This window comes from Frieseomelitta varia, unplaced genomic scaffold (genome assembly GCF_011392965.1).
Source record: "Frieseomelitta varia isolate USP_RPSP 00005682 unplaced genomic scaffold, Fvar_1.2 scaffold_146, whole genome shotgun sequence".
NCBI lineage: Eukaryota > Metazoa > Arthropoda > Insecta > Hymenoptera > Apidae > Frieseomelitta > Frieseomelitta varia.
Genome location: NW_025109150.1, coordinates 611485 through 637143, shown reverse-complemented (window position 1 = coordinate 637143; position 25659 = coordinate 611485). Strand labels below are relative to the sequence as shown.

General features: G+C 35.9%; 5 protein-coding genes across 10 annotated transcripts in view; 1 reads left to right on the top strand and 4 right to left on the bottom strand.

Annotated features, from left to right (window-relative positions):
* LOC122533935 overlaps positions 1–3712 on the bottom strand; it is an 8719-nt gene extending 5007 nt beyond the window's left edge. For 2 of the 3 annotated variants that reach the window (XM_043664118.1, XM_043664134.1), the window contains exons 1-5: positions 1925–3683; positions 1731–1854; positions 789–919; positions 580–714; positions 336–503 (exon numbers count right to left, since the gene is read on the bottom strand). In XM_043664118.1, coding sequence (XP_043520053.1) covers positions 336–503; positions 580–714; positions 789–919; positions 1731–1854; positions 1925–1985 — 619 coding nt within the window. In that variant the 5' untranslated portion in view covers positions 1986–3683. Of the gene's footprint in view, positions 1–335; positions 504–579; positions 715–788; positions 920–1730; positions 1855–1924 lie in introns of all 3 variants that reach the window. The other variant, XM_043664127.1, reaches the window with a different exon arrangement.
* Positions 3713–6478: 2766 nt separating this feature from the next.
* On the bottom strand, positions 6479–7978 carry LOC122533981. Of its 3 annotated transcripts, none has more exons than XM_043664234.1 (2): positions 7769–7978; positions 6479–7201 (listed from the first exon to the last, which is right to left on the bottom strand). In XM_043664234.1, exons 1-2 carry the CDS (start codon positions 7838–7840, stop codon positions 6635–6637), a joined length of 639 nt encoding a protein of 212 aa, XP_043520169.1. In that variant the 5' UTR covers positions 7841–7978; the 3' UTR covers positions 6479–6634. The 3 variants fall into 3 exon arrangements, with proteins under 3 accessions (XP_043520169.1, XP_043520153.1, XP_043520162.1); XM_043664218.1 differs by having other exon boundaries at positions 6479–7194; positions 7750–7967; XM_043664227.1 differs by having other exon boundaries at positions 6479–7197; positions 7765–7962.
* Positions 7979–8694: 716 nt separating this feature from the next.
* Positions 8695–18683, top strand: LOC122533957 (glutamate receptor U1-like). 2 transcript variants are annotated; one of them, XM_043664160.1, is made up of 12 exons: positions 8704–8900; positions 9352–10236; positions 10304–10404; positions 11070–11153; positions 11236–11547; positions 12202–12308; positions 15376–15546; positions 15669–15910; positions 16350–16564; positions 17327–17583; positions 17668–17740; positions 18461–18683. In XM_043664160.1, the coding sequence occupies exons 2-12, from the start codon at positions 10029–10031 to the stop codon at positions 18617–18619; spliced, it is 1929 nt and encodes a 642-aa protein (XP_043520095.1). In that variant the 5' UTR covers positions 8704–8900; positions 9352–10028; the 3' UTR covers positions 18620–18683. The 2 variants fall into 2 exon arrangements, with proteins under 2 accessions (XP_043520104.1, XP_043520095.1); XM_043664169.1 differs by lacking the exons at positions 17668–17740; positions 18461–18683 and having other exon boundaries at positions 8695–8900; positions 16337–16564; positions 17327–17577.
* Positions 12198–14069, bottom strand: LOC122534004. The gene is made up of 3 exons (XM_043664251.1): positions 13951–14069; positions 12609–12897; positions 12198–12285 (listed from the first exon to the last, which is right to left on the bottom strand). Exons 1-3 carry the CDS (start codon positions 14010–14012, stop codon positions 12283–12285), a joined length of 354 nt encoding a protein of 117 aa, XP_043520186.1. The 5' UTR covers positions 14013–14069; the 3' UTR covers positions 12198–12282.
* Positions 18684–19077: 394 nt separating the features above from the next.
* The window catches only part of LOC122533951 (transferrin), a 9482-nt gene continuing 2900 nt past the window's right edge, over positions 19078–25659 (bottom strand). Inside the window, exons 3-9 of the mRNA XM_043664146.1 lie at positions 25003–25306; positions 24375–24715; positions 23304–23554; positions 22026–22261; positions 21056–21332; positions 20182–20482; positions 19078–19250 (exon numbers count right to left, since the gene is read on the bottom strand). Coding sequence (XP_043520081.1) covers positions 19161–19250; positions 20182–20482; positions 21056–21332; positions 22026–22261; positions 23304–23554; positions 24375–24715; positions 25003–25306 — 1800 coding nt within the window. The 3' untranslated portion in view covers positions 19078–19160. The remainder of the gene's footprint in view (positions 19251–20181; positions 20483–21055; positions 21333–22025; positions 22262–23303; positions 23555–24374; positions 24716–25002; positions 25307–25659) is intronic.

Genomic DNA, 25659 nt, shown 5'->3' with positions numbered 1-25659 from the left:
ATAAAATATAAAATATAAAATATAAAATATAAAATATAAAATATAAAATATAAAATATAAAATATAAAATATAAAATATAAAATATAAAGTATAAAATATCCACACTCATTTTTGAAACACACCCGAGTCTCGTTTTACACGTAAAAAAGAATCGTATAATTGTGAAAATAGCTTACATTGGGGAAAAATTAATTTTACAAGAATTCAGCGTTTTATTCATTCTTATTCTTACTGAAATTATGTGCAAATTGCATTAACGTGTAAAAAAAAAAAAAAACTCAGTAACTGTGAATTGTGTAAAAGAATTAGTGTAAAATTGTCAGACATCACTTACAGAGGCTTCGACACTGGTCTCGAAGGTACTCGTCTCTGTACATCGAGGCTCTGTACGCTGACGGTCTGGTTCCTCGTTCGTGCAACGAGAGAGAGCACCGTCCGAGCGCGGTTCTGTCGATCGACAGGGGTTTCGTGGTGCGGAATTGCACGGACTCGCAGCTTCTACCTGGAAGAAAATCGCCGCCACGATCGCGTGGTCGATTGCGTCGATCGTTCTCGATCTCGATCTGCGGCGCGCTTACCTGCGTCCATGCATTTCTCGTAACATTGGTTCCTCGTGATCGGTTCGGGCAGATGGAACGCGTTGGAGTCCATGAACACTGCTCCTGGGATTCTCTCTACCTGCCAAAGTCTGTCTCGCGCGCAACTCATTGGCACTGGCGACGTGAGATAAAAATGAATATCGACGAGCAACAATGTAATTCGATGCTAGATCGTTGACTCTACTCGCCTTTCAAGCATACTCGCTGATAAAAGATCGAACTCGGATCGGGGACCAGTTCGTCATCTCTTGTTCGTACGCTGTAGCAGATGCTTCTACCAAAATCTATCACGAATGCGGTGCAGTTTACGCGTTCACACCTGAAACTCGAAAGACAATGTTGATATAATTACAATTGGTGTCATTTTTTCATCATTGTTTAAAGAAACGTTCTTTCATTTTATTTCATTCTTTTATGAATATCTGACGTTCTGCGTTATTATTGATTCGTACAAGTGAGGTTCTGCTATATTTGAGTAGGATTACTTATCGGTAACAATTTTTGAATGATCTCTGCTTGAGAAACATTGTAATGACTCGTGAGATAAAACAAATGGTTATTGTACAAAATCACAATATTTGTATTGTTTATCGGGACGTTGTTAAACAAGTCTCACGTGAAAGTGGGATTTCCTATAAGCGTCAAATGTTCATTTATACAATGAAGAAACTTGTTCTCGTCTCTCTATGCGCGAAATTATTTTCCGACGCATATTAACCAGTTGCGCTGGCAACTGATTGCGGACCATAACGAGTGACCAAACCGTATATATAATAATTCGTCGCATATCACTGAATATAAACGATCGAGAAGTAACAGAATCATTATTTTACTTAAGTATTATTTTACTTAAAACTGAGAAAATATTACTGGCGCGTCATTCCAGCGCAAGAAGTTAAAAATCGTCCAACACTAACGTTCGGCAATTTCCTAAATTAAATTGGCATATTGTCAATTATCAGGTCAGGTTGTTGCAAATTGGACAGCGTGTAGGATAATTTAGTAAGAAGAACGAACTAAAACCACGTAACATTTCGTTTTCATTGCAACCGGATTCCTCGGAATCATTTGAGCTCATCTTGAACTTTTCCTCGAGAGTACGGGGAATGAAACAGTTCGAATCTACCCACCTCTCGAAGCAGCGCTTCGTTATCCCATTTGAGTTGACCGCGCTAAAGAGAACCGTTTGCGCGTCAATGGTTTCCGGCTTCACGCCACCGATTTTCTCCCAACTGGCGTACGAACAACGTCCATCTGGAACCGAGAGGCGAACGAGTTTCTCGGTGAAATGGTCTACGTGTCGATTGTTAGAATATGATTTTACCTGTTTTCGTGATAGACCCGCATATCACGATGCCGACGAGAAGACGAGCGATCGTCGTCATGTTTGTCGTTCGTCTGCCGATCGCATCGCGCACGCGGCTTCGGCGCGCGATCGATTCGCGAATTTCGATACCGTGCCAAGGATCTTCGCGAACGTTTGCCTCGCACGCGGTCGTGTACACGACGACTCACCGGATCGTTTACGTAACCGACACCGGTGTGGATCCACAGATCCAGTTGGAAAATCGTCGACTGGAAAATTCGAAAGTTCCCAGCGGGGCGGATCCTGTTTCCTAAATCCGCATCGTGCGCTGTGATTCACCGACTGTTCGAGCCTCGTTCAGGCTGATTAAATTATTTGGATTTCAAGCCAGTAGTAAGTAACTTGTCGCTTCAATTGAGCTGTCGCTTGACTTTAACTGTGCCGCGGCTTGATAAGTGGTAATGGTGTTGGCACAGTTTGTTAACGAATGTAACAAATAATATGCGAATATTTATACAAGTTGATATCTTTTTGAATACAATTAAGAAAATGGAAAATGCTCCGTCTGTATTCGTGCTGTATTCTTTCATTCGCGTACTTTTTACACCGTAAAATTTTCCATAGTGCAGTTTAATATGGTATAACTTAAATTTTGGATTTAAGAGTGTTTTCTTCTCTTTTTTTTTTTTCAAAAAAATGACGTGGCGACAGTGGTTATTTTTGTTTCGCCAGTAACTGAAATTTGCAGATCATTTCGTTCTAGAAATAGTACCAATTTTTTAATTAGAGATTACTGTGCCGCGGCTTGATAAGTGGTAATGGTGTTGGCACAGTTTGTTAACGAATGTAACAAATAATATGTGAATATTTATACAAGTTGATATCTTTTTGAATACAATTAAGAAAATGGAAAATGCTCCGTCTGTATTCGTGCTGTATTCTTTCATTCGCGTACTTTTTACACCGTAAAATTTTCCATAGTGCAGTTTAATATGGTATAACTTAAATTTTGGATTTAAGAGTGTTTTCTTCTCTTTTTTTTTTTTCAAAAAAATGACGTGGCGACAGTGGTTATTTTTGTTTCGCCAGTAACTGAAATTTGCAGATCATTTCGTTCTAGAAATAGTACCAATTTTTTAATTAGAGATTACTGTACCGCGATTCAAAAGTAATGAACTACTTCCCGAACGTTGCATAATCTGGCGATTATTGTTTTCTTTAAATCAACTGAGCAGTTGATAACAGCTTTACGTAAAACTTGAGTATATTTTTAACTACAGTATCAATTAATATACAATTAAAACTATTTTTAGCTTTTTAAATGTCGTTCAAGGTCTCCTCCATTTGTTCTCATTAAGTTAGACAATAGGATTCCAACCGTTACTTTTATGACTCACAAAATTCATTCTAAATGATATGTTAATGCATTCGTAAAATTACACTTGATTGTAATTTCAATAATAGGAGCTTGCTGGCATAAACGAATGACTGTACGTGAAGCCAAGTGGCTTGTTGTGGTAAATATTTAGTAAAAAAAAAACGAAAAAAACTAGGACACGAAAAACTTTTACTGGTAGGTTATCTCTCCATATCAGTATACCTTGTCCCCATTTGTGTGCACTAAATTGTTAAACTTCGCTAAGAAAAAAAAAAAATTTTTCCTTTTTACTTTTTTATTGTGCATTTTAATTTAGAGCACACAGATAGAGGCTACGTACACGTACTTCACAAAACTGCAAACAACAATTTCTATATCCACTTATTAGAAATTAAACGCGTGGGTGAAGTCTCACAGAACAATTCGGACCAAGTGAATAAAAATATATCACGTTGCTTGAACACATCTGAACGAGGCTTTTTACGTTGTCAGTCGTCGAAGTGAGCGGCGAAGTGAAGCGGAAGTAAAGTGGATCAGCGCGGCAAACGATCACCGCGAACATTTGCAAACAACTCTTTCGATTTGAGGAACACGCGGCACATTTGCAATTTCCCGAGCAACTGATGCCTGCGAGGTGCGTACGTACATACATACATACGTACATACGTGTTCACCTGCATTCGCGAGAAACGAATAGAAACGAGCACGTCCGCGCCCGCCCGCGCGCACACCATGGTCCACGAACGAATAATCGCAGTATGTTGTAACGCGATAACATGTAAACTCGTAAAACGGATGTTTGATGGACTGCACGCGAATGACGAGCGTTGTTAAAAAAAAAAAAATCTGATCCTCGAGTTCTCACTGGGTTCAAACATCCAGCCGCAACGACGTTAACCAGGATGTTCTGGATTCGAAGTGCCATATTTTGGACCTTTCCCAAAGAAATCACAGAGCTTTTAATATCGGGGGGTTTTTTTTTTTCACGTTTCGAAAGAATATTTACAATACACTTTTCAAGCGAAGTACCTTCAAAGAGGAAAGTTGCTCTCCTGTCTGACACAATTTTGATCTAAACGAGGAAAATGAAAAGGCATCTTGATTAACGTATTTATATTTTCCTCGTCGTTTTAATATAATATATAGATGAGAAAAGACCAGAAAAGGTCTCGTACCATTTTTCTTCGATGTTTCAAAGATTTTCACTATTCAGGCACAATTTAGTAGATTATAGACGCGATGCAGTAAAAATGACTTTTCGTTTCGCAAAAATAAATCGGTTAATGGGATATTTTCGCTTTCATTTACGTATGTGTATATTAATTATTCAACGCTCGAAAGAAACAGTGAATATTTGCAGGTGTGTAATGACGACATTATTACAGATCGTAGAACCTGTGAGATTCGGTGAACCAAAAGTGCAAGTTAGGGTCCGTAGGTCGTCGAAGCGTGGCTTCGGATGAGCGCGCATGTTCACGGACGCTTACGGTCATCAAACGACAAAAGGCTTGGTCGCAACACGGTGCATCGATGCTTATCGCGATTGCTCGAACATACCGTGGACAATTCGCGTGTAATTCGTGGTGTATGCGAGCTGATGGAAATTCTGCTACTCAAAGTGTGACGAAAATCAAGAATATAAAATTGCATTTTAAGCATTGCAAAAAAAAAAAAAAAGAAATTCTTCTAAAACTTCTTAATCTCGTTATTATAGTTTCCGAGTCGTTCTTGTTCGATGGTTCTTGTTCGGTCTTATTTCCTTGAGAATTTTATATTTCTTATATATCGAAATCTGTTTGTTAATTTCATCCCTTTATATTTTCAATTTGCCAAACAACTTTGTATTTAATTTTCCAAAAATTGAAATTAATTAAGAGTTTAATTACTAATTTATCATATTTCCAAGGAGCATATTAAAATAATTAAGAACACGCTTTTGTCACTCTATGTTTCGTCAATCTCATCTCTAAAGACTCTAAGAGACTTATTTCTCAACGAATGGATATTGAAACAATTAAGAACGTATCTATTTCCTTACACATATTAAGGACAAGAGACAAGCATATTTGCAAAGGACATGTATCGAAATTAATTAAGAGTATGCTTGTTACATGCATCGAAATTAATTAAGAGTATGCTTGTTTCCGTCCTTAAGAAATTGTACGAGGAAATTATTAAGACACTCTTAGGTATTTTCATTTTATCAGACAAAATGATCGTGGCAAACTGTTTCGTTTTCACGCTGAGTGGTATTGCTAAATAGATGAAGCTACGATACACAAATGCCGATCGATGATGTTTGGCCGTGTCGATTTTCCTGGGTTCCGCATTTCGTGCACTAGCGGCCACGAGCCGCGGTAGCGAATCATGCACGGCAAATACCAAAGCGAGCTGCGATGACGCGATGCACGATTAGAAGCGGCCTTCGACTTACGTAACAGTGATTTTGCACGTGTTCGATTTTATTGTCTGCCCGCGTCAGTCCCGTTTTCTTGGAACGAAGTCTCGTGAGACGTATACCGAGGAAGTCTCGTGAGCGACACGTTGGATCGGCAAATCGGCAATTCGCTCGCCAACGATGAAAGACGATGGCGAAAGAATCGATCTCCCGCGTGTGAAAAGTCCCGCATCGAGCCGATTTCACTGGCAATTGCGAAGCAATCGTGCGATTTCACTGGCGCAAGAAACAGATATTTTTCGCGCCCGCATCTTCCTATCGGCGGAGAAAATTTCTCAGAGTTAATTCCTTGCTCGGGCGAATGTAAAACGAGAAGGATAAAGAGCGAGCGAAAGTGTTCGTTTTTCTTTTTCACGATCTCTTCTTCGTGATCGAATGAAACGGCAGATAATTTCGCGATTTATTTGACAAAAGCGGAATGTTTGAACTTGCAAATTGTAATTAATTGTAAATAAATACGAACGCTGAGAGAAAAGTTTCCAGGTTAATTATTGCCTCTGATTGCGTTTACATTAACAATTTGCATGCGCGAGATTCTGTAGAGGAACTTTTTGTCTTCTTTTGTAGAGAAACCAATTATATTTCATCAGTTTCAAATTACCTCTGGCTGCCTCAATATTAATCGCAAGCATACCAATTTTTTTAAATATTTAATCTAAATATTTTACGCAGTTAATCGGGAATGAAGACGAGAAAGTACGACAAGAAAAGTCTCGATAAAAGTGAAACGCTTGTATATATATATATATATATATTTGGCAATCGTCGAAAACAGTAAAGTAAGTTTGAGTAGAATATTCGGCTATTTCGACAAATTCCAGTGAAAGAAAGGGAACTAATATCGCGATCGGCCTCCTGCTGTCAAAATTATTCGCCTCTCGCTTCGTGAAAATCAGCTGACGTAACCGGCCATTCGCATCAAAAAGTAGATGGCCTCCAAACTTTGGATCAGATTTTGTACCGAGGAGGGCAGAACGTTTGAGTTTTCGAGCCTCTCGAGTATACGGTGCAGCCAAGGGAGCACTTCCGTGGTGAAGAAGTTCCACGCGGTACGCGCTATAGTCTCCACGATCGTCCCGATTTCTGCGCTAGTGGTATTTTCTATTTGGCGTAGTATTTTCCGGACGTCGTTCAGCGGATTTAATATCACATCCGGAAGAGGTGATGTTTCATTCGGCGATCTTCGATGTCTATCTTCGGTGCTCGAGCTGGTTCCATTATTTTGTTCAAACACGTTGTTGATTATTGAGTCGATACTATCGAACACTAATCGAATTGCCGATTTGATACTGGCGAGGATCGATCGGATGAATTGCAAGAACTGTTGGAACGCTCTCCCCGGAAACAGAGTTATGTCCGATATGAATCGTTCGATGATTCTGAAAGGATCGATCTCACGTACGATGCGATGCAGCGTTACGGTGGTGGCCAGATGGTTGTTCAACGTTGGTACCCCTGTAACACGGTCGCCCGGATAGTGAAATTAAACGTGCGATGCCGGACATCTGTCCCTTGCACGATTGAAGATAAATAACTTTTATAGTAATTTTAGAAACAGCTGTAAGTCAGATTTTCGAATTGTGAATGATGATACGCAGATGATTCTCGGAGATTCACTCCCATCATTGTAAGTCTGACATTTAAATTGTAGAAGACAATAGCGACAGGAACGGAAAATCTAAAATCATCCTTTGGATGGAAAATAAATGTGAATATACAAAGTAAACTGAACAAAATTTATCAAGTCAATGTATTAATGACTTTAAATTGAAAACGAAGAAAAGATACAAAATTCATCTCCATTTAAATTGTAATTCTCGATGTAATAACTCGCCATTTGCAAGATTTTCTTTCAACATCCCACGTTGAATTTGCTATTCCGACACGAACGAATCTGTTACTGATTTGTTACTGAATCTGTTACGTATCTCTGTGTACAATTATAGAAATATTTTAATGTCAGTTTAATCGTGCAAGAGGTCAGACGTAAAAGTGGATCGATCGATCGTGGACAATTCGTACCTTCGTTGAAAGAAGCAGCAGAAACGCACCACGCAGAAACGCATATCGACGAGAACAAAATGAATACGGCTTTCATGGTGGCTAGACGTTCGATCTGGCTCGCGGTCGTAGCAAAATTCGACTGGGCTCGGTTTCGGTGAACTATTGGGACTATTATCGACTTCCATCCTTTATCAACTGTCTGACAGTTCACTTGTCATTCGGCTCGTTATCGATGTTAATTTATAACTTTACAGGCATTTTGTACGTCACGCGATGCACCTTCTAACGGAAAATTGCGTCGAACTTATATTTTGCAAGTTTAGTTTCTCCATTTATCGCGGTGAATCGTCGGTTATCGTCGAATGCCAGCCCCCCAGCTTGGCTCACATCGAGTGACATAACGAAATGGAAGTAAGGCGGGCTGGAAACTAATCGTTTCGCATTATCGTATAATTATGAGTATTATACAAACAATTACATTACTCATTTCTATTTATTTCAAAATTTTTTCTACGAGTTTTCACTCTAAGCCACGTATGTCAAGACAGTGTTTTGACGTTATTTTGTTTCTTTTTTTTATTTTAATAAGGACATAAGATCTATTTCTTTTTTTTTTTTTTTTTGTATCGGCTACCGTATATATGTTTGTCAATTATCGGGGAATATTTTAATATTCATTCGCGAAGAACGTCTTTGGTTGATTTTTATAAAAAAAGAGTCACTGAGATCATTTTCATTCGAAACTTTGTATAGTGATCTCTTTGTTTTTTTTTTCGAATCGGATGAACAAAACTACTTTAACATGAGCAGAATTGTCAAAAATGTATTGGCATGTGTGAAGAACGTTATTTTCGAAATGTTCTTTAGCGTACAATTTATATATTTCTTCTAGGTTTTATTTGACGAATTTTGTTACTAACAAATACTTCCTGTGTGCAGGAAGTTGGTGTGCAAAAAGTTTTATAACTTCTTTGACTATGGCAGAGACGTAAGTGAGACGAATCGCGGATCGAAAAAAATCAATTCATTCTTTTGCTCCGTTTTTCTACGAGATGTATCATGTCGTCGGCGATTTCCGATTTATTTTTCATCAACGAGAAGCACGAAATCAACGATTATAGGAGAATCAGTGTTTGCCAACTTGAGTAAATATCGTGAGTACAGAGAAATCGACTTGAACTGAATATGATATGCGCTATCGTTCCGGAAAAATATTCGTATGCTTACGTTTCTTTGCAAGAGGTATCACTAAATCATATTTATTGTGTCGATTAATATTTCATAAGTTAAGAGCTGGAAATTTAAAAAATTTTTTTATCTGACAACCAATAAATAACGAAATAATTTACAGGAAAATCATTTTACTTCAAATTGAAATGTAATGTATCTAATTAACTAGTTAGATTTTCAGCATTTTAATTAAGCGATAGTCAAATTTGTTATATGCTGCAATAAATAACGAAATATATTATCGTTACGTTTTCCATTTTGACAGATTACTTTAGATTTACAGACTCATGACTTCTCATATAGAAAATGCATTGATAACATTTTTCTCATCCTTCCTATTCTTATTATTAATTTCAATATTAATTTGTACGACAGGAGGTCACGTATCGTTATCACAAATTGACCAAAGTGGCAAGAACACGGAATAATACTTAGCTCAATATGACAAAGAACACAATATCTAGCCTTTCGTTCGCTACATACGCGTGCTTGGATCGTGCACGAAGATGCGAGATGATGGTACAGAACTGAAAGAAGAAACGGTCGTTAAAACAATGTGAATGCGATATCGCGATCGATATCCATTTCCACGTAGCTGTGTTGTGGTTTAGACGACACCGCTAGGGCTAGGCAACTATCGCGTCGGAGGAGGACACAGATTAATTGAACGCGTCTCATCTGATTCGATCAGTCAACTATCGATTTCCTCGACGCGAGAATGCGCCCTTTTCCCATTACGAGACACTCTCTAAACTCTCTCTCTATCATCTACAACGATTTCACGATGCCACAACGATGCGAGGCAATTTTGTGAAATCACCATCTAGTCTGAATTTAAACAGATACGGTCGTACGTTTAGACTTGGATAATCGGGGGAAATGGGATCAGTCGCGTGACCGCTGCCAACGAGTCGTCGTGACACGGACACCGAGAGTAAGACCGACGGGTCGTGAATAAGGATTAATTAGAATTCAACAGAAAAACGAGAATTGCAGACAATATATACAACGATCAGTTAGATCGATAGAAATAAAATAAACGAAGGGGGACGATGCTGCGATTCAGGTGGGAATTCCGCGCGACGCTGTTGCTGCTCTGCGTTTGGAGAAGCGCTTGGCTCGCTGTTTTCTTGACAGACGCCCAGCCGGTCCTGATAAGACCGATCCACGTCTACCAGAGCCTGATCAAGGGTGTTCACGATTACTTCAACAACACGTGCGTGATACTTTTTCACTCGGTGGCCTCGACGGAGGTGGAAGGTGAGTGACGAGTTTCCATGTAGAGCGTGTCGTCGACGATCAAATAGATAGCGGATGATTCGTCTAGGGATGAAAGAGATGGATGGGCTGCTGGAGCTTCAAAGGTACTTCAGCGGATCTCTGAGCATCCGGACAGCGATCATGGATTTTCACACGTTCAGGACTCGAGTATGTTCATACCGTGTATGACTCGATAGAATTTATTAACACGACGTCCGTCAAACTATGTACAAAATGATGAACACTGTACACGGTACAATTTTGTTTCCCATCCTCAAGATTTCTCGCTTCTCGCGACACGTATTTCCCACGTATTTCATAGGGAGTGAATGCTAGTACTTAGATTACGTATGACGACACGCAAGGTATGAAATTTATCGAACTACATTTAACGCCTTGTTCGAATCTATAGTGAAGAGTTAATGGTGCGACGCACGCGAGCATGCGATCTTGCCGAGTTAAAAGTGCACGCCGCACGCAGGAAGGAAAGCTTTGAAAACTCAAAAAGCATCGAGACTTGGCACGTTCGCAGTTCGTTGTCCCATATATGTATGGTGTCCTCTAATCCCAGATCTCGTAGAACAGAAACGATTGAAACGTTTAAAAATTTGCTCGTGTACTTTCAATGTAGCAAGGTGTTTCGTATCTTCGTTATTATACCGACGAATAAATTACGTATTCATTTACCTATAATGAACAGCTTTTAAACGCATTGTTAAAACCTATTTATATTTCACCTCCACGGAGCATGCTCGACATTGGACTGTGAACGTGTTAATAATTGTCTAATCTCTTACGACGATGATCCGATCGATCGTCGTGTCTTATTTCAGATAGGGAACACTTACCATCACATCAAGAGGCCGTTGTTCGTGTTATTGAACGACCTCGACGAGATCGGAGAGCAATTCGCTCTGGTGAGTGGGAAAAATTCAAGGCTGAACAACAGAGGAAAATTGAATCGTCGTCGAATCGACAAAATAAAACGTTTCGAAACAGGTCTCCAAGTGGATCGCGATGGCTTATCCGACGTGGTTGCTGTTTCTGCGGGACGAGACCAGAATCGAGGAATTTCTGTCGGACGTTTACATACCGTTTGACTGTATGATGATGGCGACTCAGAGGGATGCTGGGAGTGAGGATGCCGGCGAGGTCATTCGCGACGTGTACCAAATCAGCAGGGAGGATGATCTGAGATCGATGAGTTTTGGCAAGTGGGATCCGAAAAGTGGATTCCGGGGACCTCGGCTTGGGTTGTACCAACGCAGACACGACCTACATGGACGCAACATACGAGTGGTTTCTATCAACGTGAGTCATCAACGCAATGATCGATTATGTCTGCATAGATTAGTTCATTTGTTTCTATTTTGGGATGGAAATATTTTTCGAGTTCGGGCGCAAAACGCAAAAAAAGAAGAAATATCTTTTGAACCACTTATAATCAGAAATTCCTGTGAGAAGGAAAAGGGAAATATTTTCTATATTATTGTACTAATATTTTCTAGTATTATAATATTTTTATTATATTAATATTTATTATATTAATATTAATATTAATATAATATAATATTAATTAATAATAATATAATATATATATTAATATTATTATATTATATTTACATTATATTAATATTAATATAATATTTCTATATTATTAGATATATTCAGAAGTATCTTTGGGATATTGTGTTGACACGAAATTGACAGGACTAGATGAACGGATTTTTATACATTTATATGCGCATGATACGAAGAAATATACGAAATATTCAAACATGCAGTCTTTTTCTATAATATTTAAAACTCTTTTCTTGGCTACATTCTCAAAATTAAAAATTAGCCTAACAACGAGATATGTTTCTCTTTCTTTCTTTTTAATTTAATCTAACACTATTTCTTGTTTTTTGTAAGTGAATTCATACTTACGCATTGATATCGATGAACTATCTGTTTCAATGGTAGGATCCACCAGTTTCTCGAATGATTCGCGATGAAACTGGTCAACCGTTCGGGATCCGTGGCTTCTTCGGTGAAGTGATTCAACTACTGCAAGAAGGAATGAATTGCACGTTAGTGTGAAGTATTTGAATATTTTTATATATATATATAGGAACGCGTTGTTTGAAGTTTTAAATTATTCAGATGATTTAACATTGAAATGTTCTATTTATCAATACATTTCATACTACATTATTTCATTATGTACTGTTCAATCACTTCCCTTTATTTGTTACTATTTTCATTTTGATATAGTCAACATTGTCATAAAATATATTTCTCAACAATCATCACCATGGCATCGTGTGATTTCTACTGGTTGTAATTTTTGTTAAACATACTCAAACTATCAAATGTTTCATTTCATTTACTTTCGTTCGTTTTTTCCCCTTCTTGTCCTTCGAATCGGGAGGGCATGCCACGTCGTCGGTTCTTCTCTTTCTTTTCTTGCCACACTCCATCTCTTTTTCTTCTTCGGCTTTTCTCTTAAGGGCACGTCGAAGCTCTTTCAGCTGTCTGGCGGTTTCCTTTCGAAAGTACTCGTCTTGACTGGCGGCCGACTTTTCCTCGAACCATTCTCTTTTCCGACCGTCACCGCTTCGTCGAAATCTTTCGTAGTTTCGTCGAATTATGATCTTGCCGCGTAACACTGACGCGCATCTGCGCGTAAAGCGGGAGTTGAGATACAGAATGTCCATGAAGTCTCTTTGCAATTTCAAAGACTTATTTCAAAGGCAAATGAAAAGACAGATAAGTGGAAATTATTACAAAATGAGACCTATATATTTAAGTGTTTTTTTTTTTTTTTTGCTTCATTTAATACACCTTTATGTGGGCATCATTAGTTGCAAGAAGCACATCAAGCACGGTACTCGATTTCCTGCCATGTTGTCCCGTACTTTTGTTAGATACACGATATCTTTAACATAATCCCATGTGGGTGTCCATAAAGTCTCTTTGCAATTTCAAAAATTTCTTATAAAGGCAATTGGTGAGACATCTTCGTCAGATTTGTTTCACGTACGCAGTGGATATCAAGATTTTTATCACATTGCATTTTAGGTACCCTGTTGATGAATAAGATACTGTTAAACGAACCCCTTACAAAATGGCCACTCTTCCAGAGAAGACACAGTGTGTGTCATGGTTTATTGAAACCAAATCGGATCTACAGACTCAGTGAAACTTCAGAACTAAGTATGGAAGAGATCCACAGTTACGTCCATCAATTCGTGCATGGCACAAGAAATTTATGGAGACAGGGACAGTGTTCGACAAAGGGAGGAGTGGACAACCAAGAACATCTGAGGAAAACATCAATCGTGTAAGAAATGGTGCCCATATAGAGGTGTATTAAACAAGACAGAAAAAACTTGAATATATACGTCTCATTTGGTAATAATTTTCACTTATCTGTCTTTTCATTCGCCTTTGTAATAAATTTTTGAAATTGTAAAGAGACTTTATGGACACCCTGTATATATTAACTTTTTCGAAATGAGAAAAGATTACACTTGGAATTACTTAATTGTCATTAATGTATAAAACAAGAAGAATTGAATTGGATCTTGTATGTTGCACTACTAGATATTAGCGAGAAGTTTGAGAAGTTTCTTTATAGCAATAGTGTAAATTGCAGGCATTTATGATGCTTGAAGGTTAAACAGTTAAACCGATCTGTCGTTGAATCTCTCAAATCTTTCGTTTACGTACGGCGAAGCAGTTGCTCTTGGACTAACAGGTTCCAAACATCGTAACGCGAACCCTCGTAGCATGCTCCTCCTGATCCTTCTTCTTCTTCTTCTTCTTCCCCTTTCTCGTCTGTCAAACGAGAACAGGACAGTCGATCGTATAAAAATACCGCGATATCGGTCTCGATTCTTGAAGAACTTCAGATTAATCAAGTCACTTGAACTCGAGCAACTTGAAACAACTTTATCAGTGTAAATCTCAGTCATTAACGTTGCTTGAGATATCTTTTCAAATCTTTGGTTAATTCACTTAGCTTCAAGTTAGCGAAGAACAGTACTGTTTAGTGATGAGGCATAGTCTGTTCAATGAATCGAGCTAGCACTCTAAGTTCCGAGTCAAATTCTGAATAAAAGAAATGATATAAAATTGGTTCGACAGTAGTAAACGTGACCGAAGTAGGAGCGTATTTCCATTTTTAACTGCAGAAATGAAACAAAGTTAATTTTATATAATTTTGTATAAAATTATTATACTGTGTATGATTATTAAAATATTATTATTGTATATAATTATATAATTTTGTATAAAATTATTATATTGTATAAACATAATTATTAAATTATTATTATTGTATATAATAATATAATTTTGTAAAATTATTATATTGTATACGCATAATTATTAAATTATTATTATTGTATATAATAATATAATTTTGTAAAAAATTATTATATTGTATACACATAATTATTAAATTATTATTATTATTGTATATAATTATATAATTTTGTAAAAAATTATTATACTGTATACATATAATTATTAAATTATTATTATTGTATATAATAATATCATTTTGTGTAAAATTATTATATTGTAAACACATAATTATTAAATTATTGTTATTGTATATAATAATATAATTTTGTATAAAATTATTATATTGTATACACATAATTATTAAATTATTATTATTAATTATTAAATTATTATTATTATTGTATATAATTATATAATTTTGTAAAAAATTATTATATTGTATACATATAATTATTAAATTATAATTATTGTTGTATATAATAATATAATTTTGTATAAAATTATTGTATTGTATACACATAATTATTAAATTATTACTATTGTACATAATATAATTTTGTACAAAATTATTATATTGTATACGTATAATTATTAAATTATTATTATTGTATTTAATTATACAATTTTGTATAAAATTACTATGTTGTATATAATAATTATTAAACTATTATTATTGTATTTAATTATATAATTTTGTATAAAATTTTCTACAATTTGACTCGGAAGTTAAAGTGCAGACACAGTACAGGTCGAAACAGGATTTATTTGCGCGCGAATTTAAGCAATTTTTTTCATACAGTTAGCAAACGTCTCTTTCAAATGGTTCTCGCGACGCGGAGATTTCAGGTTCACATACATGGAGGCTACCTCGTGGGGTGCACAGTTGCCGAATGGCTCGTGGACAGGGTTGATCAAAATGCTGGTAGATGACGAGGCTGATCTCGGAGCGAGCGAGCTGATGATGTCTTCTGACAGACTGGACTCTATAAAGTACACCACTCCCGTTTACACGACTAGGTAAGTTTAAGAATCGAGCGTTTCTTCTTTTTCTATTTTATTATTCTCACCGTTGTTATTATTATTATTATTATTTTTTGTTATATTATTCAATAACTAACATCTCTCGTTCTCCTTTTCAGATGTCGCGCGTACATCAAAAGACCGGACACAACAGCGGTGAACTGGAACGCGTACTTGGCGCCATTCTCGTTCAACATTTGGAACGCGATCGGGCTGACCATCATCGTCGTAGGTCTAACAATCGCCGGGATCGACGCGTTCTCGAGGAAATCCGATTCGTTGCCACCTAACATCAAACCCATGGCTAAGTCCAGTCTGTCTGAGATTCTGTTCTCCGTGTTTGGCGTGTTCTGCGGGCAAGGTGAGCAACAGTATATGATATTTAGATATGTACATTCGATGTAAAAATTGGAAAAATTTTTTGTGACTACAAGACAGAGAAGCTTTCACATTTTACAACTTTAAAACACTTCTTAGAGACTGACTTCAGAAGTTTTATTTCAACAACAATAAATTTTATAAATTATATTAATATGTAAGCATTTAGAGACATGGAAGTTAATATTTAATGTAATTTAAATTATCAGGTACCGTCCAAGAGTCGCAGTCTAATCCATAACACCAATTGATAGTAATCGATATTTATCATAGAGTACATTTGCGGCAAACGAAATCTTTCTCTCTGTTTCGTGAACTTTTCAACAATATACTGACAACGACGTGACCTTCCAACCTTGCATTAAATATTCTAGTACCATGAAATAACGGGAGAGCTGAATTAATTTAGGATTTGAGAGCAGGCATGGAACCGTCTCTCTTGGATCCGACGAGACTGGTGCATCTGAGTATCCATTTGACGGCGGTGGTGGTGATCGCGGCTTATTCGGCAGCGTTGATCAGCCACTTGGCCATAAAAACGTTCCTGATGCCATTCACCACGATGGAAGGTTTGCTGGAAGATGGCACTTATCGTTTTGCTGTGGTCGCCGATTCGGCCGACTACAGTTTCTTTCAGGTAACAAATCTTCCTTTGATCAAAAACTGAATAATTAGCGAACCGTTAGTATTTATTTAGATTTGTTGAAACATGGAAAAAATTTTCTAAATTTTGAAAGTTTAGTATAATTGCAAGTTAATAAATCTTTTAAGATTATTTATACACTTATTTCCAGTAAATTTATTCTCTTTTTAATTTAATAATTTATTTAAATATTTAATGTTCAGTGAAAATGTTGAATTGTGATTTCAAGGATATAAAAATTATTTCAAATCATTGTAAAAGTATTAATTTTTAGAATTATACTATTTTTTATAAGTTTAAATATCATATTTTTTATTATTTAATTATGAAATGTTGTTAGACTAAATTCGATGAAAATAAATATATTTTTAATTATAGATTATAAAATTTTATTACTTATTTATTCAGTAATATTTATTTCTTCAATCATTTTTATTTGTAGAATTAGGTATATAAATTTAAATAATTTTGAGGCTAAATTAAGTATATAAATTTAAATTATGAGAATAATCACTCAAATCTCTCAAAAATCTGTCAAGTTTCTACGAAGAATTATAAATTAATCAGTTTGATTGTTCATAGTGTTAATTGCAAGTGAATATTCTTAGCGTTGAGATGTTAGTTTGTACACTATTGCATACTATGATTTACAGTAATTTGTGGCGACAATTTTTCATCATTCATTGATATATTATTGACAATGATAAAAAACTTCTGTACATTTCTCGATGGTTTCCTTTTCTCGGCGACAAACAGAACACCAGCGACAACGTGCTCACGGTTATGTTCGACCAACTGTTGACCAGAGAAACCGATCTACCGCCAAATTATTTCGACGGCTTGACCCGCGTGTGTCAAGAAAAGAAGTACGCATTCATGACGCTGGATAACATGGCCTCGGTGCTGCAAGGGAAGGTCGAGTGCGCGCTAGAACCTCTGGATGTGATAATGCAAACAACGATAGCTATGGCAGTGCCGGCTGACAGTCCTTACCATGGCATCATCAACAGCAAGTGAGTCAGATGTTAGATTTAATAATCTCTCTATGTCTGTTCTTTCGCGCGTTTCTCTTACTCTCGTGTTTCTCTCATTCGTAGCATTCTTCTGTTGCGCGACAGTGGGATTCTCCAGCGGTTAATCGACCTCGAATGGTCAAGCAATGAGCGTTGGGTGAGCTATTTTCTAATAGTCGAGGATATAAAACAGAATTCAAAGAATTATTTTGACATACTTCCAGAGAATTTTACGATATTTAAGAAAGCCTAGGCAGATACTTATATAATATTACAATAAGTTGTTGTTTGGATTAATGAATTATATGAATATTTAATATAATATAATTAATATAATATAACATAATATAATTATAATATATTTTAATTTAATATAATATAATTATAATAATAATTTTATAATTATATTATATTATAATTTAATATAATATAATACAATATAATATAATATAATATAATATAATTATAATATATTATAATTTAATATAACATAATATAATATAATTATATTATATTATATTATATTATAATTTAATATAATATAATTATAACATATTATAATTTAATATAATATAATTATAATATATTGTAATTTAATATAATATATTTATAATATTAATTATGTGAATATTCAGACACATAAATTTTACTTATTTAAGAGATAATACATATACAAGGGATAATTAAAATAGCGACGAAATTTAAAATCGCAGAAAAAGAAAATTCGAATAAGGAACGAAGTTGTATTAAAATTAATGTATCGCAACTTGTTTGTTTTATTTGAATCTTTCTACGATTTTAAATTTCGTCGTTATTTAGTTTATCACTTTTCATGAGGAAATTTAAGAAAAACGACAACACCTTCGTTGCGTTTCAGGCGAAAAGCGGATGGTCCACGGTGGAGATGGAGGACGCAGCGCCTCTGCTCATCTTCATGCTCTCAGCTTTTCTAGTTACCTGTTTGGTACTGTTAATCGAACGACTGTTTGGTCGAGAGCAGTCTCGCATCGTAGAACAGGAATCTACAGCAAACTAGTCACAAAGTCTCTACCCAGTGCGAATCTTGCTAGCCAAGCGAATGTTCGTTCTTTCTTAACAAAGAAAAAAGAAGAAAAAAAACCTATTTTTTGAGTACTTTACATACTCGGTTTAATCTACAAACGTTCGTTCGCTCCAGTTGGTGTAAATGAGCTTATAAACAGTTTAATCAGATGATTGAACAGTTTATACTAAACGAGTACACGGCAAAAGTATTAAGAATTGGTGAACGACTTCCTGGTCACTTATGGCGTCTCTCTATGAATGACGTCCATATATTTTTCAATTTTATATTTGTCGTTCCCTGTCGCACGAACAGGTTATTTACAGATTTGGAGGCAAGGCGAGTTTATTCAAAGTTCATTCAGTCCTTAGATTAATTTTGATTTACGAATTCCCGATAAGAGAGACGGAGGAAGAGGAGGAGCATTAAAATAAAGATGTCCGAAGATAGTGTTAGTTACTACGCTATTTTATTGCAGCGTTAAAAGAACAATCTCGCAGCCCTCTGAAGTCTCCCTGCGACGAGAAACGACGTTTCAAGCTATACCATAAGTTTGCTGTGTGTTCTGCCAATCGTTCCACTTGTTCCACGATTTGTTCACCGACACCAGACCATTTGCCTCGTCCTGAAACCGAAATTTGAAACCAGTTAGGCTCTTCTTCTAATCTGGAGTTAAACCAATTTAACGTATCTGGCAAGTTTTGTTGGAAATTTACAAAATGAGTCGCGATAATTTCATGAGTCACTAATTGCTGAAAATTGCATGAAATTACAGTAACGTCACTCATGATTAACCAGTGAAATTTACGTGTTTTATAGATCACTGATCGATGAAACTCACAACATTAGTTAGTTAGTTAGTTACTGAAAATCACGTAACAGAATTGAGCAAAACTTTGTATTAATTTGATAACAATTATAATTTCTGTAGAATCAAAATATTAATTATCAAAGAGTCAGTAATCGCTGATTAATAAATAAAGGAAGTAAAATCATTGCTATGTAGCAAGCAAAGATTATGATTAATCTAATAATCATTTTTTTTGTATGATTTGATGAAAATGGACTTTAAAAAGATATAGCTTTAACAAATTTTAATAAATCATTCTAAATTTAACAATACAGACACTATCATGCAGCAAAGAATACGTGTAAATAAATTCTTTCTAGTCTTGGTCTGCTACTTAGTTTAATATTTAATTATGATAACTTGAATGGTACAATCCTATGTTGTGAAATATAGTGAACAAAATAACAGATTACAGACTGCAATATAGAATATAAATTAATCACTTAATGATTTAAAAGAATACTGACTGATGATCGCAAATTACAAAAGTCAAGATCATTGATTTCATCAAGATAACAACGACTCATTGATTAATAATTACTATGATTACTATGATATGTAACTACATTGATTACCAACCGCCAAAAATCACATAATAAAATCGTACATATCCTCATCCTTAATCCTTGATTGGACTGGTTTAAATCTCATTTGGATTTTTTTTTTTTTTTTTTTTTGAAAGAAGAGCAAAGAGAAGATTCATTACCCTGAATAGGAGATTGGGCTGGTCGGTCCAAGAACCAAACAAGTGCAAAAGGTCGGGCCGTTTCGAATAAAGAGTGCTGGCGGCTAATGTTCCGTGGGTGAGCTCTTCCAAAGCGTTGGCAGTTTTTGCAGCCGAGCTGACAATAACTCTCGGCGGTTCCAGACCCAAGTTGCATCGTTCCCACTGATCAATAGGCGCCCGTCCACCATTTGCGCAGAGCAGCTCGAGCTTCGAGGAATCAGTGTTGTTCAAAGCAGTCGATGGCACAAACGCGACGTCCCCCTTGCCATTTAACAAGCAGCTGAAAAAGTGACGAGAATATCGTGGAGAAGTGAAACGTTACAAACAGGTGTCGTTACAAACATAAAATATTTGCAACAACGGTATTTCACGGCTATCCGACATATCTTATCGGTTTCTTCGTACGACAGTTCGTTCTCAGTTCGACTTTATCAACTTTATTACGTTTTTTTTTTTTTTTTTTTGACTTGTGATAGCTCGTGACGAATAGAATGCCAATCTCAGAGCAACAGTGATCGTTAGGCCGCGCATTTTTATGCATTTATAGAAAATTTAGATATAGATAGAATATACGTAATGTACACGAAACGTCAAACATTTTGATAAAATATTTGAAACGAATCTCTTTTCTGCTTTTTAAACTATTTTCAACAAAAGTGTGCATTTATTACAGAAAAATGTAATCGTTGTTTAAAAATACTATAGCCAATTAAATTTGTGCTCGCGTTCATGTTACGAGCGTTGGTATAATAAACGAACAAGGGGTAAACGAGCATTATTATGTGATAAATATTCATCATGACTATTCTCTGTCGGTGATATAACGATCAATTTGATTGAAAATTTAGCTTACGCGAGAGCTCCTTTGCCCGCGTACGCTTCCTCCTTATTCGGTTTGCATTTGCCCGCGTCTCTGACTCGGTCGTCGTTGCTCGCCAAGTTTCCGGCGCACTGCTGGCACAACTTGGATCCGCTCGGTGCTCCAGGAGCGCACGATCCCGAGAAGAAATCAGCCAGATCGTCCTCCGAGTTGACGAGATTCTTCTGCTTCAATACTCGCAACGGTGCCAACCAACCGGCGAAATTACCCTTGTATCCACTGTGGCATGACTTTTTACCTCTCAAGTCCTCTGAAACCGAACAAGAAGCGATGATTGGAAGATGGTGAGAAATTTTATAAGTTTATAAATTTTAATATTTTATAAGTATAAATTTTATAATTTTATAAACTCGCAACTTGGAAACAATTAGACAAGATACTTTGATCCACGCATCTTTGGTTACAAGTATTTAGTTGATCCAGCAATGGTATCTGGCTAGTTAAAAAGCAACATTTGTAATTTTCTCTCGTAGGATTTTAAAATTACTTGGGTTAGGTTTGGGTTAGGTTCACAGTAGATTAAAAATTTGAAATTATTTGCCCGTTTGCTGCTGTTGACTTCAACTCTCATCCGTCACACTTGTGTGTCAATTTGTACACATTTCTCTTACAGAAAGTGTGTAAAATTCTGTATCTGAATGTTTATACCTGAGAGTATGCTACATGCAACTGAATAAAAATTCAGTCCATTAATAATGTTGATAAAAGAATTTGCAAGTTCAAATCATTTAATCGTAGGTATTCATTTTTTTTTATCGTTTGTATGTCCAATTCGCCAGATTATATGTAAGAAAAAGTAAATGTGAAATGAAAATGAAAATAAATCACGACCTAAAATGGGTATAGAAAAAATTTTTTCTCATCTGATTTGTACTTTAAGGAGATTCTGAGATAAATCTGTGTGTACCAGCATCGACTACCATTAATATCTGTTGTTTCTTACCCAATTTGTTTATGGAGGATGACTTCTGGACAACCGCTATTGCTGGTCTTTCGCCAAGATCCGTCGAACCTGATCCATATGATTCCACGATTATGGGAGCCGCGTTGAATTCCTTGGTCGCACGAAGAACTGACCCTCCTTCGAGAATCGTCAAATCCGCGTCACCTGACTTGATCGCTTTCAAACAGTGGTCTTGAGTCTTCTCCAGCGAACACTCGAACTTTGGCCTGACATCTCTGACGAAACATGGAAATAACGTCAACGGACAACGATGAGATTATGTAGGCATCGCAAACAAGTCATCTTGCACAATCTACAGAGCTAATTACAAATCATCGACATTTAATTTTTGTCTCGCAACTAATGGTTATGTTTGTACACATGTATACGATTTATTAACTAAAAAAGATAATAAAATGGAAATTAAATAGAGATTTGTCTCATCCATTTAATACTATTACATATCATTTTTACGCAAGTTTGTCGTTTTCCATTTGCCAAATTCACAGATAAACTTCAAGCAAGGTTGATTTCTTTTTGAGAGAGTCTTGCATCTTTCAAAGTTAGGCTGTTTAACGTATCTGTATTTTTTCACATCGTTGCTTTTCTTCCCTTTTCGTGGACTGAGTGCTATTTTCATAACTATTTTTGTATGCTCGTCATGTGGCATGATAACGAGTACCGCCCGTAAATAAATAAATAAATAAATTTCACGTAGTATATTATGTTCAGAGTGTCTCATAATGAAGTCTTAAATGTTATATGAGTTACTTGTGTCCAAAAAATTTTATATAGCGCTTACGATTAAACAACAGATGTAATAAACATTAAAAAAACACACTAGATCCCATTCTCAGAATGGGTAGCTTTGCTAGTTTTTTTATATAATAAAAGAGAGAACAGACGATAAAAAATATTAAGAAATAAAGTATATATATCTAATGTATAGTGCAGGGGTGACTGAGTATGATGTCACCCCTTTTATATCAATTTTTTGACGTCGACATTTATTGTTTGCTATTCGCTTGCAAAAGTAAACGTTGTAAAACAAAAAGGAAACGTAAACTTTTCAGAGTTTTTAACTATCTTTCCCTCCCCCTTTCCATCTGACGCCACTGACTTAGTAACTCACGAGCTAGTACTAAAAAAAAAAAAATAATGAACAAAATTTGACCTACTTCTCAAAAAGGTTCGCCGTCGAGTGGTCTATAGTCTACAATTTACGATTAACTACTGCACAAGAGAGTCTCAAGGAGATTCAAAATAGATGGCATTTACCTGGAGTACGCAGCTCTAGCAAGTGCACGACACTTGTCGAGGGCTTTCTTGCTCGAGACACACCAACGAGCACTTTTGTCCGTAGCTCCGGAATTCCTCTCGATCACGTCGAAATATTTTGCGTCTTTCAAATGGTATTCAGGCAACGCCACTGGCGCTGCAACGGCCAAAGTTTTCTCATTCAGTAGCATAATGTCTTTCCACCAGTCTGCCTTTTCTTCCTCTCCCAGTTTACCGAGATCCGTCAGTTCCTGCACGAGTTACAGTGTTAATACATTGGCCATTCAATTGCATCGAAGATTGTTCGGAAAAGAGAAAGAAAAAAGATTAATACTAATACTAATACTAATTACACATTATAGACACTAATACACTGATACTTTATGAATAATATATTACTAAATTCTAGTAATCGAACACTGAAAATTCAGTACTATATTTCCATTGTGAACTATTGATCGTACATTTTATTTTGTAATAAATATAATGATAAAAATATGTTTGTTACATAGACATGATTCCTTCTCAGCTAATTTTGTTTTAATGAAAACAATTTCATTTTTGATACCGTTTTGATAAATTAGGTAGATGGTTAATAATAGATTTGAGTCATTCTCAATCCAATAATATTTCCTCGTTTTTCATTTATCATGTAAATTTCACTATATGTATTTTATATATATATATATATATATATATATATGTATGTATGTATGTATGATGATGTTACATTCAAAATTTTTGTATTACATACAAAATGACCAATTTATAATTTTTCATGAAAATCTTATATATTTCTAATAGCATATATTTAGAGACTCTGATGATTTTTAACAAAATATACAAATAGAATATATATTGTATTATAAATTTTATAAATTTATAATATATAATATATATTATAAGATATATTTCTCATTATAAATATATAAATAGAAGCTACTGTACTGTAATAACTTTTTCTATTCCTTGCACTTTAATCTCACTGCTACGAATATTATATCTGAGTGGTTGGCAGTTTTTTTCTAGCGTTTAATAGCTATTCTTTTTATAACAGAGAAAGAAAAAAACCTTCTGAACGGCTTCTACGTCGTTGACTTGGTCGTTGGTCATGTAACCTTGCCAAGGTCTCGCTGCCCAAGTGCACGGTTTCGTGTTGGCGTCTATTGGTATTTTGCTACCGTCTGGACAGAAGTATCTGAAGTCTGCGGGATTTTCTGCAGTCGGAACTGCAGGGGACACGCCGACTGGCAAACCGAAGAAACGTTTCACGTAAATCACCTTTGTCCAAGCTACTTCGCCGCCGTTGTGCGCGAGGCATCGCAACGCGCCTTCGTATCCAGAATAAATGTCTGGATAGTCGCAAATCTCTGGCTTCTCGCACAGAGCACACATGTTCGAATAGGTGTCCTCTGAAAAATCGAACGTGACAGACAGTGTCTTGTGAAACTGATAAAATTATAATAAATACAAGTATCAAACAGTATAATAATAATTATCAGACAGAATTTAAAAAGGAACGCGGTGACGTGATTCGAAATTCGCCAGGAATGTTTCCAAACATGCACTCTTGTAATTTTCTATGAAAAATTACGAATTGATTATACTCGTCGCTAGTTGAGATTCAATTTTCGTTAGCATTAAAATTACTGTTAAAAAAAAAAAAAGAAAAAATTGTTGAAATATTACGGAAGCTTACTGAGCCTGCGATTGATCGCTGGATCCGGGGACCAAGTGCCGACCAAGCATCCCTTGGAGAATAGAGAGCTCAATGCGCGCAGCTCGTTCTCGCGCGCCGAATATTCTGGGTCGTGTAAATTATTTAGAACTCCCATGTCGGTGAGTTTGGTGATCGGTATTTTGTAGCCAACGTTACGGCCTACGCCGGTGTGACAGGATTTTAATCCGCGTAATCCCTGCACGTTGTTGATGTTCAGATCCTTGTGCACGACAGCCACGGCTTCGTAACGATACGGCGCGTGTGGTTCCTCCTTCGTTCTCACCTGTGAAAAGTCTCTCAAATTCTAGTATCTGTCCCTTCAATATGAAATCAAAGAAGAAGAAATGTAACAAAGATTCGAACACGCCTGATTGAAAATGTTTGATAAAAGTTGCAAAGATCGTTTGCAAGAGTTCTATCGAAACGATGAATAAACAATTGCGCGTGGAATTAATAATCTCAGAATATATTATTCTTAATACTGTGTGTAGTTTTTTAATAATATCAGAACTCCTAATATCCGATTTCTTTATTCAGGTTTTAACGAATGACAGTGTATCCATACTATCATAATAGCGTTAAATTAAATGTATTTTTTTAATAATATCAGAACCCCTAATATCCGATTTATTTATT